Genomic DNA, 19,379 nt, shown 5'->3' with positions numbered 1-19,379 from the left:
GGTTGGGCAGGTCTAAATCTGGTTTACAGCTGTCACGTTAGATAGACACGTTTAATTTGTAACTTCACGGTAGCTGACTGACGTATTTGCTTCTGTCTTTCAGAGTGTCTCCGCTGCAGAAATCCGAAATTGTAGACATGGTAAAGAAACATGTAAACGCCATCACGCTGGCCATCGGAGACGGTGCCAACGACGTAGGAATGATCCAGACCGCCCACGTCGGAGTTGGGATCAGCGGGAACGAGGGCATGCAGGCAACCAACTCCTCCGATTACTCCATAGCTCAGGTCAGGAGCTCATATGAGCAGCTGTTGTGGACTGATGACAGAGGGATCTGATACATGTATCATGAGACATCCCTTGAATCTAACACAAATCTTGTGGGGATATCATCATTGCCGTCACCAAAAACCCTAAAGCCGACACCTTGGATGGCCTTTTCCTTTAGCCTTTATTTTTTTCTATCTGGCAGTGGAACGCTGTCTCCTAATGTCTGGAAGGGATTACATTTCTTATAAGTAAATGTGGGTCTTGAAGAAGCAGGGGAGAGGCGCCGCTCTGGACGTTCTTGTCTAAACTCCCCTCCTAAATATAATATATATCCCTCCTGGACAGTGTTCTCTGGTTTGGTAGAGCAATTTATGACTACTGAAGTTTATAGAGGATGAGAAAAAAATGATCTATATTTCCACCAGACCCACACTTGAGTAGGTTGGCTACTAAAGTTACTAAACTATTGATTTCATCACTACTACTACTGCTATATTGTGGTGGCTCAAGTCAAGGTGCTGTGAAACAAGAGATACATAACAAATTATTTTCCAGAAGATCTAATGTATATGTGGACTATCCCACACCATCTCCCATCAGTAGATGTACAGGGGTCAGAGAGGGTAGATTAAGCTGTCCGACTATGTGTTTCCCCCTGCAAATCATTTGTTATCTCCCTCCCCTACAGAAATAACTTGGAAGCTCAGCCGCCTTAAAGATGGTTAATGTAGCTGTCAGCCAAAGACTTGCCTGGCCTATTTTATGTCTATAGTCAGCTTAAAGGGATTGGGACTTTAGACACATTATTGTTTGAATGGTCATTAGCTTAGCTACATACTTTGCATAAATTATTAGAATAGAAGAATGCAAGAAACAGTATACTTTTTTTCTTATAAGAAACATTATAATATATCTTATCAGAGAATAATACCTCTTTTTCCACATATTAGATTCCTTTCATAACCCACCAAACTCATCATTCAACCCCAAAAAATCCCTGTTGACACAGATCAGTTTGTTGATGGATTAGGTTTACATGCTGCCTAAAATATTTTTTAAGACTCTATTAGGTGTTATATCTTCCCCAGTCATGAATTCACAGTTTACACTGTTTACACTCCATACTGCTCTATAATACCCTCTATTCTACTACTGCTTCTAAGGGTGTGCAAGAGAGTTATAGGGTAACATCATCCATTCTTTTTGTGTGTATGGTGTATTGGAGACATCAGAGCAGCTAGTCTCAACTAGGCCAGAGGCAAAAACATCCAGTAATCTTTCAGCTTTCACACTTGTCACTTCTTCTTAGAGAAGGCTGTCTGTAGATTTTCTGTAGATATCACTTCACAGCAGTCATCTTTTTTATCATCATAAACAGTATTACAATGATATCATAAAGCTGGAAGTAGATAATTCAGCCTCCGCCATTCACAGTAGGTGATAGTCATAGCTCACCTCCTCCACCTCTTTGCACAGTGACCCCTGCATGGTTCTCAGCGCGTGCCTAGAACACTATCCCACAGACATCAATAGGTCATTTTCTGACTCCAGTTTCCACCTGCTGTAAAGCAAATCTCTGAACTGCTTGATCACTGCTCCATCCACACAAAGACAAGGGACCCCTGTCCTAGTGAGGGGACCCCAGGGATCACGTCAAGTGTGCTGTGGATATGGGATAAATTATTATCTTGGGGGTCACTTATATCAGTAGTAGTTGGGTTTGTTCGTTCACTGTACCTGGAATGAAATAAAGAGACTACTGTACATCATTAATGTGAACACGGACCCCACAATCACATGACTGGCAGTGGTGCCATTAGTTTGAAACCCCCTCTAGTGGCAGCTATGGGAGACAGTATTTTTTTTTTTATTATTATTTGACCAAGGATTTGGAGCTCTGGATCATAAAAAATAGATCGGAGGGCTATATATTTATAGCAAGTTCATCAGTACAGAATACTAGTTTTAAAAAATTAATATGGTGTTCAAGGTGTCCATTGATTTTAAACTGTATCTGTCATTTGAAAAAAAAAAAAAAACAACTTTTGATATGTCATTGAGAGATATCAAGTATTATTAAATTATTAAATGTATTAGTTGAGGTCCTCAGAGTGTTCAGAAACTGACTAATCAGGAGATCGAGCTATTCTCTCCCACCTCTGTGTCACATGACCTGGACAAACTCCCAATGCAAGTCTATGGGGTCATCCAGGTCTCATAGACCCAGTGCAGGGAGAGGAGTCTACGGCTAAGCTTATTCTGCTGAAAACTGATAAAAGCTTTTGATTGGACATCTGGCACGTGGCATGCACACTTTAAGGTGCCTGTATTATTTTCCACAATTATATTTATTAGAGTTGAGCGAAGCAGGCGAAAATTCGTTTCACGAGCGTCGCAAATTTTCCGTCAAACACATTAAGATTTGCAAATGGAATCTTAATGAATTTCATTAAAACAGCCAAAACTATAGTAGTTACAATACTGGGACTATTACAGAAGGGTAAATTTGTTAAAGCATGTTGCTGTAAAAGTGTCAAAAAAAATGTCAATCAGCCAGTTAGTCCCTGATTTGAGAAAAATTGCTGTTAAAAAACATAGATTTTTTGCAAATCATGGGCCCCCTGAAAAGGACCTGTTATAATCCGCTACTGGGGGTTGGCCACTTTATAGTAAAATAGTTCAGTGTATAGTAATAGTAAGTGTACTTACAGCCCTTACTAACAGCAGCTCCCTGTGTTCCCCATATAGATAAAATCAGACTCCCCTCCTCCAGGCTGGGCTGTCCTGCTCTGTGGCGAGTCTGTTCATAAGATGGACGACATGGAGGAGCATATGACGTTTCCCTGCCCCCCAGTGTCCTGCATAGGCATATACAAGCTCATTGTTGGACACCTGGGGGCGGGGCATGGTCACATGCTCCTACATGTTGCCATCTAAAGGACAGAACCGCCACAGAGCAGGGCAGCGCAGCCTGGAGGAGGAGAGCCTGATATTAGCTCTATGAATTATATAGGGAGCTGCTGTCAGTAAGTATAATGAGTACAGTTACTAATACTGTACACTGAGCAATTTTACTATGAAGTGTCCAACCCCTTTAGCGAGCCGCCTCATATAGAGGGGGAGGTGCTGACATCACAGAGGGGCCTGCAGCTGAATCCCTTTCTCCCGCCAAGTGACGTTCCAGACAGCATGTGCGGCTGCCATTTTGTTTTTTGCTAATTTCCTAACTAATCAGCGGGAATTCACTTGAGAGAATGAAGCAAAACAACAGAGCGATTTGCAGCGAATTTTAATTCGCCAGATTCGCTTCGCTCATCTCTAATATATATATGTAATGGGAATATGAATATTACAGCTTATGGGTTAACAGACAGCGCACATATGGTAGCGTATTATAAATGTTTCAGTAACCAAGGACCGTAGCCACAGGCTGCAGATCAATGTACGGCATTTGTACAAAGCTATTGATCCATGACCCTATAAATGAATCTTCTCTGTAAGGCTGGATTCACACTTAGCAATTATTACACCGATCCGACATTTTCATTGAAAACTACAATTTGTAGATAGTCAAAGGAATTGGATCAATTCTGCTTGTATCATGTAGAGTGTTTGATATGGAAAACACTGTTTTAGGAAAGAGCAGAGTCGTATTTCCCATCATGCCTAAGTATCCCTATGTATAAATGGCTGGCGATGTGTTGGATATTTTTCCATATATTTTTTTTTTCTCTATTTTTAAGGAAAGCTTTTGTTTTTGTATATAAAGGTCCTAATGATTTATAAAGCCCAGCTAAGACTCAGGTCACAGCACATTTGCATTTGCTGATGCATTCTTTCCAGATGAACTCCCGATCTGTCTCCTATGAAAGCAATGTGTATATTAGAGATTCTCTGCTATCTGCCCCGACTTAGCACCTTCCCGGCTGCATTGCAGAGCATGTTACTCATCTGTTACAGTAACATGACCGAGGGAGGGCTATAGGATTATGACTATAGTATGGGGAGTACTGTGACCCACCACATTCACGTTACTTCTTTATGCTTCCTTCAAGCTTCTGCTTTTTTTTTACATTTGATTCTTCATAGTCCTTTTTATATTAGGTTAAAAGTATCCAGGTGGTTTTGATACTTTTTATGCCCTTTAAGGGGTACTCCGGGCAAATAAATTGTTTATATATACAGTAAACTGGTGTCCGAAAGTTATACAGATTTGTAAATTACTTATTATTATTATTACTTACTATTTAAAAAAAAACTGAAGCATTTCAGTACTTATTAGCTGCTGTATGTGCTGTATATGTATGTGCAGGAAGTGGTGTATTCTTTCCAGTCTGACACAGTGCTCTCTGCTGCCACCTCTGTCTGTATCAGAAGTAGCAAATCTCTATAGAGAACCTCTTCTGCTCTGGACAGTTCCTGACATGGACAGAGGTGGCAGCAGAGAGTCAGACTGTAAGGAATAAAACACTTCCTACAGTACATACAGCAGCTGATAAGTAATGAAAGGTTTCAGGATTTTTTTTTTAAATAAAAATAATTTACAAATCTACATAACTTTCTGGTACCAGTAGAATAATAGATTTTATTTTCTCTCCGGAGTACCCCTCTAAGATATTAATATTATTATTATTATTATTAGGCCACATTCACACTACGTGAGACACCGGCCGTTCTGTGACTCAGCCGTGTCACAGAACGTCCAGTGTCAGTGAAGTTTATCCCGGCCAGTACTGCAGTATCGGTTGGATAAACTTAATTTCTATTCAATTGGGATGCAGGCATATCCGTGTGCGCCTGCATCTCAATTCGCCATTGCACACAATGGAAAGTGTGGCCGGAGACGCACTCTCCATTGTCTGCACTGTCAGGGTTGTGCGGATGCTATTCCGTGAATAGCGGCAGCACAAAACTAACATGTCAGTTTTCATTGTGTCCGCTAGGAATCCCGTCCGGAGTGTATACTATGGGGGAGATTTATCAAACATGGTGTAAAGTGAAACTGGCTCAGTTGCCCCTAGCAACCAATCTGATTCCACCTTTCATTCCTCACAGACTCTTTGGAAAATGAAAGGTGGAATCTGATTGGTTGCTAGGGGCAACTGAGCCAGTTTCACTTTACACCAAGTTTGATAAATCGCCCCCTATGTGTATACACTCCAGATGTGATTCCATAGACTGCAGCACAATGTAAATTATTTATTAATTATAGCCGTTGTTGCAAGTCGGCAACAACGGCCATGATTATTAGAAAATTTATGTTTTGTGAATGTGGCCTTATTATTATTATTATTATTAATAATAATAATAGTAATAATAGTAATAATAGTAATAATAATAGTAATAATAATAATAATAGTAATAATAATGTATTACAACTCAAATTACCTTGGATTAAGTTAGCTATTCACGTTTAACTTATCTTTGAATCATTTTTTCAACTGTTTACATTCAAAAAGCCCTATAACCCCCTTAAAAATATGTTAAAAAGTGGAAAGGTTGATGTTCATCAAATTTGTTTGGTTTAGACCCAGAGAGGTGGCAGGCAGCAGCCCCTTGTAATATAGGCCAGGCCCTCCAAACACCCGTAACCTAATTCTGTTTAATAGGGATTGGTGATTTTAAGAGAAGAAAATCAGAAGAAGTTGGCTAAATGAATGTATTTGAAAAAATATTTCACTTGACAAGGCCTAAAAGTGTATACTATTTGAGATGGGTATATCTCTTTAAATCAACAGGATTTAAACAGATGGGTGATGTGCAGACCAGCACTATGATCATCTACATAATCCCTACGGCTGTAGTCACTGTATTCCATTACGGGATTGCCCAGGGGGGAAAAAATTCTCCATTGCCACGGTGTTGTGTTGTGATAAAAATTCTAGAATCACCTCCTTCCCCTGCAGCTGCCACCCAGACCCTTCTGGTCCCCTGCTGATCTCCACTTCCACCAGATCCTGTGTTTTCCCGACCCCACAGGACCCGCTTAGCCTATCTGTGTCCACAGCAGTCACTGATTGGCTGAACAAGTAGATCCTGTGGGGTCGGGACGATAAATAACCTGGAAGAAGAGAAGCTGAGTGGAAGGCTGAGATCATTGGCATGGCAGCTGTGGGGGAGCGGAGGAGGTGAGTATAACATTTGTATGATTTTTATTCATCCAGCTGTGAGGAAACGGAGGAGGTAAGTATAACATTCGTATGATTTTTATTCATCCAGCTGTGAGGAAACAGAGGAGGTAAGTATAACATTCGTATGATTTTTATTCATCCAGCTGTAAGGGAATGGAGGAGGTGAGTATAACATTTGTATGATTTTTATTCATCCAGCTGTGGGGGAGCGGAGGAGGTAGGTATAACATTTGTATGATTTTTATTCATCCAGCTGTGGGGGAGCAGAGAGGTTAGGTATAACATTTGTATGATTTTTATTCATCCAGCTGTGGGGGAGCGGAGGAGGTAGGTATAACATTTGTATGATTTTTATTCATTCAGCTGTGGGGGAGCGGAGGAGGTAGGTATAACATTTGTATGATTTTTATTCATCCAGCTGTGGGGGAGCGGAGGAGGTAGGTATAACATTTGTATGATTTTTATTCATCCAGCTGTGGGGGAGCGGAGAGGTTAGGTATAACATTTGTATGATTAATTACTCACACAGTTGTGGAGACAATTTTTGTTTTTTCCGGACAGCCCCTTCAATGACCATTACAATCTTACGCCACCTTCCTACATTTATTCTACCTGTCCCTGCTTAAAAAAGATATTGTCCCACAGGGTAAAAAAATGTAAGTTTCCATCTAATTTTTCATGTTTTTTTTTTAATAGTTTTCCTATTTGGAGAAACTTCTTCTAGTCCACGGAGCTTGGAGTTATAATCGAGTAACCAAATGCATCCTCTACTGTTTCTACAAGAACGTGGTCCTCTACATCATTGAGGTAAGATTAATGGCAAACTAAACAAGAACATCAAGGCAGCATGCTAAGTATTGTCTCCGAGACTGCGAGGGACGTCCGCTGCTCGGCCCTAACCTAAGCCAAGTATAACAAACCAGAATGACACAGACATTTATCAGGTGGCGGAGGTTTCCTTAACATCATTTGCACAGATCCCACTAAAAATGGCTGGGCTTACTGCGCTCACAATGATACGCACCAAGCACAAAATCCATTAAGTGCGTAAAGACAGCTGCCACAATATTGTACAGGCACATATTCCAGGCTGCTTAGTGCTGGCCGTAGATCTTCCCAGCTCTTTATATTTCAACTTCAAACACAAGTTTGCATAGCTGTATCTTGGCGGGCATAGGGCTGTGCAGTTATGCTTTCTGTTCAGCTAACAAATCCATGAATAAATCCCAGGCTAGACCTTACAGCTACTAAATACAACTTGAAAAACGTCTTCTGCTTTGATATGTATATCGCTGATGAAATGATACTGGTGACCTTCGCTGTCTGGAGGGGTCAGAGGAAGGCAGTGATCTCTTCCGCAATGGACATACCACATCTAGAGCTTGTCAACAATGTTGTTTGGGGCACACCCTGAAATTTTAATTATGTCGCCGAATTTGTATAGTAGTATCCTGAAATTCGTACTGTATGTGCAATACTTTCATATTACTAAGGCTTATAAGGACGTTTATGCTTAAAGGATTTGTACAGGATCAGAAAAACTTACAAAAACAGTGCCTCACATTGTCCACAGGTTGTATCTAGTATTACAACTCAGCCACATTCATGTCAGCAGAGCGGAGCTGCAATACCAGACAAACCCATTAACATTACAAGGCAACCCCATATTTTTAAATGCTAGATTCCTTTAAAGGCCTTAAAGGGGAACTCTAGAAAATAAATTGTTTCAAATCATCTGGCGTCAGAAAGTTATATGGATATGTAATTTACTTCTAAATAATAAAATCTCCAGTCTTCCAGTACTTATCAGCTGCTGGAAGTGGGGGTATTCTTTCCAGTCTGGCACAGTGCTCTCTGCTGCCACCTCTGTCCGTGACAGAAACTGTCCAAAGTAGGCGCTGGACAGGTACTGACACGGACAGAGGTGGCAGCAGAGAGCACTGTGTCAGATTGGAAAAAATACACCACTTCCTGTAGGACATACAGCAGCTGATAAGTACTGGAAGACTTGAGATTTTTAAATAGAATTACATTTCAAATCTATATAACTTTCTGACACCAGTTGATTTGAAAGAAAAGAAAAGTCTTTGTTCGCCTTTAAAAAGGTCTCCTTTAATCATTCATGTGTTATGTTTAATACATAACAACTAAGCAGTTCTTTAAATAGTTTTTATTAGAAATTTACTACCATTTTGCTTCCACTCCAAGGACTTTGCTCTCACAGTATTAGCAGTAATGAGGGAGGCGGTTGCACAACTGCTTAAAGAGTGGACAGAGAGGAGAGAATCCCTGAAGGACAGCTCACGCAGGCTGGAGAGAGAGAGGAAACCATATACAAGGTAGTCTGCTGGGACAAATCATACAGGCTCAGTACAAATCATAGAGATCAGTACCAAGCAGCTGAGGCTGTAAAGGCAGAGGCAGAGTCCTCAGAGGGGGTCTCAGCAGAAGTAGGACCCTTACTGATTCTACACACAAAAAAAGTTTCCCTTATATTTGATCAGCCAGGCCTCCTGAGATAATTTGACTGCCACTGTGTCCTCAATATGCTAAGGAGTTATCTATACACTAGTCTCATCATATCACGCCCAGAAATTCAGGTTCACTCCAGTGTAGGTATAGCAGTGATAGAAATATATTTTTTTTACTTGTAGTTAATTTTGATAAAATGTGAAGTAGGTGCAGCTGGACGCAGCCCACGGCTCCAGGGAGCTAATAATAACAGCGAGCTCAGCAGATGTCTTATAACAGGAAGAGCAGCACTTCCAGACATAGGATCAAGTCAGAACTTCTGCTGAATTTCTTGTACAAAAATAAACCTAGTGCAACTCTTTTCTATTCATGTGAGCACATTGTTTAGAGTGGGTTCTTGTGAATACCTGCGTAGCGCTCATTTGGCATGGGTGAATTGATAAACCTCCTGGCTGGAGCACGTCTGTGTTTATTTGCCCTTGTTTTTTTGGGAGGAGGGAGTAGTGCTGTGTGGGAATATGGGAATGTACTTGCAGGTCTCAGCGTGATCTATTATATTTTAGTGCTGCTCATGTATAGCCCAGTGTAGGGGAAGGCCCATCATTAGTGGATGGTAATTTCCCCCTAGAGTAAAATATCAAGGGTAGATGTCCTGGAAGAAATCGTCAATCTTGTTCTTTTATTTTATCTACAATGAAACGTCTTTTGAGAAAACACCCAAAACTGCATTAAAAAGTGGTCATGGGGGCGGTCTGCTCAGAGAAAATAGGCACTATGCATTATGTATGATGGACTAAAAATCTGTCTTTGGAAATCTGGTTTGGTTAAGGGGATGGTCTTCTCTGTAAGGTGGTATTTTGTATAGGGCTCACTGTATTGGTAGTCTGGAGAGGATAGAATAGACATACAGGATATAGTGGAACCTCTGTTAGACAACCACCCAAAATGATCTTTTATGAACATTGAGCGGGAGACAGAGACGCAGCCTGCGCCGGATGCGTCCTGTGGCATCTATCATGAATTATAGAGGCTGCAAGGACACCCGGCGCAGGCTGCATCTCTGTCCCCCGCTGCCCGCTCCGGAGGATGACAGGAGTGCGCGCTCTGCCGGGAGAGGAGCTGCTGGGACCGGCGGACAGGTGAGTTACTGGTTTGTTGCTTTTCTGGTCGGACCACACTATATGGGGGCATTGGATACTATGTGGGCACTATATGGGGGCATTGGCTATGTGGGCACTATATGGGGCATTGAATACTATGTAGGCACTATATGGGGGCATTGGCTATGTGGGCACTATATGGGCATTGGCTACTATGTGGGCACTATATGGGGGCATTGGCTACTATGTGGGCATTGGCTACTATGTGGGGCATATATGGGGGACTGGCTACTATGTGGGCACTATATGGGGGCATTGGATACTATGTGGGGCATTTTATGAGGGACTGGCTACTATGTGGGGCATATATGGGGGCATTGGCTACTATGTGGGGCATATATGGGGGCATTGGCTACTATGTGGGGCATATATGGGGGCATTGGCTACTATGTGGGGCATATATGGGGGCATTGGCTACTATGTGGGGCACACTATATGGGGCATTGGATACTATGTGGGCACTATATGGGGGCATTGGATGCTATGTGGGCACTATATGGGGGCATTGGGTGCTATGTGGGCACTATATGGGGGCATTGGATAGTATGTGGGGCATATATGGGGGCATTTGATACTATGTGGGGCACTATATGGGGCATTGGCTACTATCTGGGGCATATATGGGGCATTGGCTACTATGTGGGGCACACTATATGGGGGCATTGGATACTATTTGTGGCACTATATGGGGTGATTGGATACTATGTAGGGCACACTATATGGGGGATTGGATACTATGTGGGGCACTATCATGGGGGGATTGGATACTATGTGGGGCACTATAATGGGGGGATTGGATACTGTATAGGGTACTATAATTGGGATTGTATATATGGGGTACTATTCAGTCTGCAGCATGTGGTGACTGTAGGGGAGTGGCTATGGAGGGTTGCTGTGGGGGCGTGGCTATGGAGGGTTGCTATGGAGGCGTGGCTATGGGGACTGCGGCGCACATGTCCCTCTTTGCTCTTTGCAAAAGTTGGAAGGTATGAGATAGATAATAGATATGAGATAGATAGATAATAGATCGATAATAGATGATAGAAAGGAGATAGATAGGAGATAGATAGATAGATAGATAGATAGATAGATAGATAGATAGATAGATTCGCAGTTGCTGGTGGAAAAAACTTTCTGCACAATACAAAGCATATAAAAGTTGCATTAAATCACATCTCAAAACACTCCAGCAGGCATTGTGCTATGTAAGTACCCATAGTTCTCTGCCCTAACACCAGGTATAGTCGATGAAAAGTAAAAAATCTGTTGTGAAACTAATGTGAATAGGGGTCTCATCATGAATGAATTATAAGGAGCCTTCAGGACTGTGCACTATGGTATGCACAGTTCTATACAATCAGCATATCTTCATCCCAGAAGAGTTGTGAGCTCCTACATTTCTGTATCTATTAGCCGCTGTATCTCAGCACGTAGGAAGACTAATCTGAAATATTTTCTGGATGCGTTTCTCTGGCGTCCGACCAATACATATAGAGAACTACACTATGGGAGTCTATGTGGTCTCATTCAGTTTACTGCCAAGGCATTGGGTTCTGAGCAGCATTAGAAAGTCAGAGGGCAGACTATTTTGGGAGATGGCCAAAGCCTGGAAACACTGAGCTATGACTGGAATTAATTTTTGGAGCTTTTCCATTCCATCAGAAATATACAGCATGTAGATATATACGTCTGGTTGTATAGCGTATATAAATAGGGAGTATATAAAAATACTTACCTAGGATTGTCTACCATCTGGCTCTCTTGCTCCGGGGGCTCTGAGCCTACCACATACCCATAGTACTTTATGGAATAGAAGATGATTCCCTGACAATCGTGGTTTTGTAACTTTTTTATACCTGATAATGGATGATCATGAATTTTAAGCCGTCTGGTTTAGGGGATGAGGAGCGGTCACTTTATTTCCTTCCATCATAGTTTGGAATACTTACAAATCCGACGTGAACAACAACACTCTATAATATCTACTATAATACTATATATACTGTCTATACTATAATACAACAATATATTTTTCCATTTTATTTTTAGTGCTGTGCTTTCAGGGCAACCCCTTTCCATATAACCTATGAGTACATATGGAGTTCGGATAAAGGCTTCTACCTACCCCCATAGGTAGCGTGTTCAGTTCAGGGGGGCATGTATGTATTCTAATGGAGAGGTGGGAATAACTTGCTGCCTTACACCTATGGTGGCGGCTAATCTTCCTTGAGAACAAAAGGCATCCATCTGGGGATACCCCCATACACTAAAAAGCAACTGGTCTGCCAAAGTAAGATTGTATGGCCAACTTTGTTCTGTGTGTATGGGCATCTTTAGACACTGTCATGTGTTTAAAGGGGTTGTTCAAGCTTAGAAAAACATGGCCGCTTTCTACTGGAAACAGTATCTCTCCTGTCCTCAGTTTGGGTGGGGGTTTTGCAGCTCAGTTCCATTGAAGTGAATGGAGCTGAATTGTAATACCACACACAACCTGAGGACAGGGGTGGCGCTTTGTTTTTGTTTAATAAATTGGAAAGTTGAAAGTTGTCTGAACTCATGGGTTTTACTGTTTAATGGTGCGTTCACACCTACAGGATCTGCAGCTGATTTTCTGCAGCAGATTTCATTTAAATAACTGAACACAGCATCAAATCTGCTGCAGATCTGCTGCAGATCCTGTAGGTGTGAACACACCCTAAGGGTTTGTTCACACGTACAGGATCTGCTGCAGATCTGCTGCAGATCCTGTAGGTGTGAACACACCCTAAGGGTTTGTTCACACGTACAGGATCTGCAGCAGATCCTCAGCAGATTTGATGGCCAGATTAGATTCAAAGCAAATCTGCAACTTCAAATCTGCTGCAGATCCTGTACGTGTGAACGTATCCTTAATCTTCTAGCGTGTCTCAATGTTTTACATGGCTACAGGAGCAGTGAGACTATTCTTACCTGTAATGTAGTTGTCTGAGGCTACAGTCACCTACAAATAAATGCTTTTATTGCTGCTCTGAAGTGTCTTGAAGGTGTGGCCAGGGCACCAGAGTGTTCTGAAGAGCCCTGGCCATATATAGGCAATCAGCCAACCACAGTAAAAGTAGGAATAGTCTTAGGGTCTGTTCACACATACAGACTCACAGCTGAAATCTCGTTGCGAGTTTTGCAGTGACATCAGCTACGAGTCAAGATCCTGGCAGGTCCCAGTACTACATACTGAAAGACCGCTGCGAGTTTGTAATGCAGCCTCCCCCTTAACCCCTTCTGCTCCTGCTCTGCTGTCTGTATATACATTACCTCTCCTTGCTGCACGGAGACAGCCAATTACTGGCCACGGCGGTCCCGGCCAGTGATTGGCTGAGCGGCCTGTCTGCTCAGATAGGCCGCTCTGAAGCTGGAGCATGCAGGACCCGGGGAGAAGACCGCAAGAGGAGACCTGCAGTCTGGATAGGTAATCTATATCATCAGTCGCCAGCCGCGCACCACTATTACACGTACCGATGCGCGGTCGGCGCCCGACAATTATCGGTTCAAATCTATATCAACCATCAGCCGATGATCATTGTCATCGGCTGATCGTTGTATTTATTACACAGAGCGATTAGCGGCCAAATCGGGCCGATTCGGCTGATTATTGTTCCGTGTTATAGTACCCTTACTGCTTACATAGCTATATAGCCCTGTACGCAGTTTGGGACGTCTTTTCCAACTGACAGCTTCTATTTAAAGGTTAGATCTATAAAGAGACAGGGTTGGCCACAGGGATGTAAAGCAACAGTTTTCAAGGCTCCACACACTTTATTTAAATAGGTCTCTACTTTTTTTTTTTTATATCTGATAGAAGAGTATAGGGTATCTTATTAGTTTTTAGTAACCATTTTTTGTTATGTTTGCCAATTAATAAAAAATTTGGTTTTATCAGAAAATAAGTAGATTGTATTTGCTCTTAGCATTTGCTTATTGGAGTAAGATTTTCAGTATTTTACATTTTTTGGCTGTGTTGTACAACATGCAAAGTAGGACAGTTTTTTTCTCCAGTCCTAGTAAGTATTTCAAGAAGCATGAACTTGGGTGATCTAGAAAGAATGTACCTCAAAGAATCCCTAATATTGTAGCTGTCCCAGACTCAGGCCCGCTACTGGTTTATTTTTCTATTTTTTGGAGAAATACACATTTACGTCCTATGTGTTTTGTTTAAAAGCACGAGCAACAGTACATGCATATTAATGACCCTATCAGTTACAAGTATCATTTCCTTATTTCCTCTCCATGAGATGTTAACATGGTAGATTTTAATAAAGAAGTCTTCAAGAAGTTATAGACAGTAAAAAATTGTACAGCAATTTCCAAGAGAGTGATACCCTTTGAGCTACACGTAGAGTGACATTCATCAGCCATGTGTTTTTATGGATTATCACCAACTACATAAAAAAAACTGCGTACAAAAATATATAAAAAGCAACAAAAAAAAGTTAAATTTTTTTTTGCTTTTTTATATATTTTTGTACGCTGTTTTTTATGTATCCGCATTACTAACCAATTGTACATGCCTTTATGCTATTTGCATGTTTTTATGTAGTTACAGCTGTAGTACTAATAAATTGTATATGTTTTGTGTCAGCTCTTTAGCAGTTAAACCCTGATGGTTGGAGTAGCTCCACCTATTTTATTGACATCACTATTTCTTTTTGGTATAAGTTGTGTTGTGTGTCTCTCCTGTAATGTTATATGACTCTTAAAAAAGGAAGCGGTACGGTTCCAGAAACGCGTTGGGTATTTTTAATAAATCAGGTGAGGGTTTCCATATTCTATCCCTTCACCCCTTTTAGTCCAGCTGATCCGTGCCATGGAGCGCTGTCTTTTGTTTTTCTTTTATTAAATATTTGACCTTTCAAAAATAATAAGAGATCTACGAGATCTCTGGATTCCAGTTTACAGTTGTAAGTATCAGTTTTTGGGAACCCTTTTTAAGTCTGCCATCCTCCTTTTTCATGCAGACGACCCTTCATATTGCTACATGGATAGAGATTAGGACTATAGATGTAGCATGAAGAAATTTTAGCCCACACTTTAAAGGGGTATAATTAAATTAAAGAAAATGAATATTTTGCTTTTTTTTTTTTTTTTTTACAATTCTGCATGGAGTGGCAGCAATAATGACTAACGACTAATGACTCTGCTGCCACCAGTGACTGTGTTGGGAACTGCAGGGCTGCTCAAGCCCTGGTTCTGGTACACTTAAATATCACTAGCACTTTTGCATGCAGCATTCCCCTGAAGTCTATTCTAATGCATCAGAATAGACATTACACTGGGGAAGCTGTCTGTGTCAGCAGAGCGAATAGTGATAACTGTTAATCCCTGCTTGATCTACTACAGGCTGCTGTGGCTAAAGCACTACTGTACAGTCTATTCTAATGCTAACATGCTTAGGGAGTCTTTTGCTCAGTATTGCTAACAAATGCATGCAGCAGAGTGATATGGATATGTATCTGTGTCAGGAGCAGGGCTTCAGAAGTCCTGCAGTTCCCCACAAAGCCATTGGTGGCAGCAGAGGGGCTGTGTCACCCCCTTACTGACATAGGCTTTGTTCACACATAGCATTTAATGTGCGATTAATTAGCATTAACTAGCGCTATTTTGCCACAATTTGCACAATTCACAATAAAATACTAATATTTTTCCGCAATTCCGTAAAAATAGCTGCAAAAATATTGCTGAAATATTGTGAATATAGCCTCAATGTAAAAAAGGTAACAACAGGGTAGAGCAAAAAACTTATTTAACATATTTAAGACCCATGTTTTTTTTAAAGGAGAACTACGGCCAAGACCCTTTTTCTTTTGTTTTTTAAATGCCCGGAAGGGGGCGGGTGAAACCAATAACATCCATTTACCTTCCCAGCGCCAGCATCACGTCCCTTTCCACCACCACAGAGCAGCCAGGGACCGGAGCAGCGGACTGTGGGCGGGTCTTGGTCGGAGTTCTCCTTTAAAGAGCATAAGGATCTTGCACTGGTTAAATACAATAATATTTTGTTAATGAAGTTTTATTAGCGCTAAATTTTTAGTTCAGTTACAGGTAGAATTTTAGTTCATGTCGTTCTTATATTATCCGTCTTCTCCCTCCTGCAGCTGCTCTATTTCCGTGCAGCTGCAGACTCAGCAAGAACATTTGGGAACGTCCCTAAAGAGGCAGAGCAGCCGGACGTTTGGCGATCTGTACGTTAACGCTGACTTTGAAGCGGATCACTTTAGGGTCTGTTGTTTTATGAGTGGTTTACAAATAATCTAGACCTGACTGATGATATGTTCTGTTTGGGTAATAATTCCAGTTTACAATGCAAGCAGAAGTCACAGGCACATCAGGCCTTAGAATCATTTACTAAAATGTTACTTTGGCTGAATTTCAGGATTGTTTTTGTGACCCGTATTATCTATACCGATCCTTTGGGATAGTTTTGATTTTCATACATGATCATTAGCTGATACTGAGAGACTTGGACATAGGTTTCCCTTCTGTTATCTACGCTGCTTTTCATTGTTGCCAAATGTCAAATGGACTGGATCCTTGTTAGACATGAGTGTGCATGCTCAAGACGAGCATGCAGAAGTGTACTTGCTAAGCATTTGAGTACTGGTGGCTGACAAAGTGCTGTATGGTGACAGTGGCAACTCTGAACCGTACTGCTGTCTTCCATTATAACAGCACTAGAGATGATCGAGTCGATTCTAAGGGCCCTATTACACAGAGCGATAATCTGCCAAATCAAGCTGATTCCGCAGATTATCGCTCTGTGTAATAAAGACAACGATCAGCCAATGACAACGATCATCAGCTGATCGAGTCTTTAGGTCCGGACCTAAAATCAGCTGCATTTAATAGTGATGCACGACCAATGGCTGATGACTGTAAAATTTTTTAAAAATTAAAAAACTTATACATACCTCTCTGCACTCCCTGATGTCCTGCTAGCTTCAGCCCACTCCCTGCAGTGTCTGAAGTGACAGGCCGCTCAGCCAATCACCAGGACAGTGCCGTAGCCAGTGATTAGCTGAGCAGTCTGTCATTTTAGAAACTGCGGGGAGCATGCCGAAGCTAGCAGGACATCAGGGAGCAGAGAGAGGTATGTATAACTTCAAGGGCTGCACAGACATCACTAGATCTAGATCGGCGCTCGCTTATATGAAGTTATCGGGCCATGTAATATGGCCCTGAATGAAAGTAGTAAGCTTGATACAAATGGTCTTTCTCCTGCACGGGTGGCTGATCATCAGGGCTATTCATGTTGCAGAAAGAAATGTAAAAGCAGCTTTTACAACTATGAATAAGGACAGTATACTCTCTGAAACCAATAGTTTATTTTTTGTGGGCTATGCTAAAATAATGGGGAACCACAATAACAATTTGAATTGGCCCAACAGAGCACCATACTACGCTCAGGGAAGCCCAAGTTTTAACACAGCAGTAGGAACCAGTACCAGATTATCTGGTCATTATCCCTTTGTCTTTCAATTTACTCAGCTGGGCCTAGAGATGGCGTCAATTGTGGGCATACTGCCAGAGTTCTTCTGTGTCTTGCAGAAAACTTTTGCATTTTTTTTGTTCTAATTTTTGTATTTTTCGTTTGCACAACCCTCCAAGGGACGAAATATACCCAAATTAGAACAAAAAGATGCAATAGGTTACTGCAACAGGTGGGAGATATAACTGATGGATGAAAAATATTTTGTCTGTCAGTTATTAAAGGTGTGTGGCCACCTTTACCTGAGCACCATGAGCATGCTCGCTCAACACTAGTAATGATGTTATATGCATTGACTGTCACACAATACTGCATTTGCTTGGATTGGTGGTCTAATATTTGGGGATATTAGTTCATCTTCACATCATCAAGCACCAATCTTGGTGGAGTGGGGGATTATCATATACTTTTCAAAGTTTTTCTGTATTATTCTTCTTTGGCTTCTCAGTAAGCCTCATACTTTAAGGGTATGTTCATACTGAGGGATAGGCCAGGAATTGAAGAAGAACATTTTCGCTTAAAATTTCCTCTTCTTCTGCTCTAGCACAATAGGCATGGAATTCGAGCAGAACTCAAGCGGTAAGCGGAAATTTAAAGCCCCAATGACTTCTATGGGATTTCTCTAGTGGAATCCGCCCAAAGAATTGACCTGTCAATTCTTTGGGTGGAAGGCGGATCCGCGGTGGAAAAATTCACGTGTAAATTCCGCCATGTGAACAACAGAGCGGAAATCCCATTAAACACAATGGGACATTACTCTGTGAATATATTTTATTGGAAGAATTTCAAGTGTAATATGCGTAACATTATGCACGGATTCAGCTTGAAATTACTCACCTTCCATACCCCTATAATAGGCCCTGTGTTCCCATAGTCCAGTACAATACAGCCCACCAGAAAAAAAAGTAAGAAATACAAAAGAGTATTTTAGGGGTAAATAGTTTATTTCAGACAGTGCCATCCCACAGAGTAAGCTGTGGCTAGTAGCTAGACTGGATAGACCTAGATAGATCTCCGGCAGGGAAATGGTTACTGAGTCATAAGAAATGACTGGAATCACGTTGCTGTGCAAACACCCTGAAATCTCTGCACACACTCCATTCCCAGGCTTATACTTCAGGATCTGATTGTTCGAGACCTCAATCGGAAGTGTTGAGAAGCTTCATAAGGAGAGTATTATCAATGTGCCCCTCGAGAGATTTCCTAAATGCTTTGGTGCCCTCATTAGAATGATTTCCTAACAAGTAGACAAATTAGTATGAGAGTGTATCCAAGTGGAATACTGCGGAATAATATCCCATTTCATTCACCCTGAATAGATTGTGATTGGCTGGCTTTAGCAGCGATTCTCTAGAAGAATGCTTTGAAGGCTCATTTACATGTCATTTGCATAATGAGCTGCATGGTTGGGGGGTAACACCAGGCATCTGTATGTAGAAGTTTACGATCCCCGATCGCAGTTTTTCATTTTAAGTGCTACCCCAGATTGGACTCGCACATCTGTAAGACGCGGCAGAAAGGATAAGCATGGTGATCTATGAGCAGTGTGCACAGCTGCAGGGAACAGGTGTAAAAGTGACAGGAACCCATTACTTCATCATCAATCTCAGCAGAACGCTGCACAGTGGCCTTTGTAGTCTTACACTAAAATACACATAGGGCACAAATAAGACATGCTTTATGTACAAGTGATGAAATGGATATCACGTAAGGGACCATGCCTAGTAACACTAGATGGAACCTCCGACAAGGACTGAGAAATGTGTAGCAGTGTATCGCAGCCATCTTTCTTTCTTAGATGTAAACAATTGCCTGAATTTGTATATT

The 19,379-nt window shown here is 41.5% G+C and overlaps 1 protein-coding gene across 3 annotated transcripts in view; it reads left to right on the top strand.

Annotated features, from left to right (window-relative positions):
- ATP8A2 (ATPase phospholipid transporting 8A2) overlaps positions 1-19,379 on the top strand; it is a 476,575-nt gene that overhangs the window by 233,684 nt on the left and 223,512 nt on the right. For all 3 annotated transcript variants that reach the window (XM_069969843.1, XM_069969844.1, XM_069969845.1), the window contains 2 exons: positions 104-287; positions 7,098-7,208. In XM_069969843.1, the coding sequence (XP_069825944.1) occupies positions 104-287; positions 7,098-7,208 (295 nt within the window). The remainder of the gene's footprint in view (positions 1-103; positions 288-7,097; positions 7,209-19,379) is intronic.

Source organism: Dendropsophus ebraccatus, chromosome 5 (genome assembly GCF_027789765.1).
Source record: "Dendropsophus ebraccatus isolate aDenEbr1 chromosome 5, aDenEbr1.pat, whole genome shotgun sequence".
Lineage (NCBI taxonomy): Eukaryota > Metazoa > Chordata > Amphibia > Anura > Hylidae > Dendropsophus > Dendropsophus ebraccatus.
The sequence above is the reverse complement of the archived record's forward strand: the minus strand, read 5'-3'. Positions and strand labels throughout refer to the sequence as shown.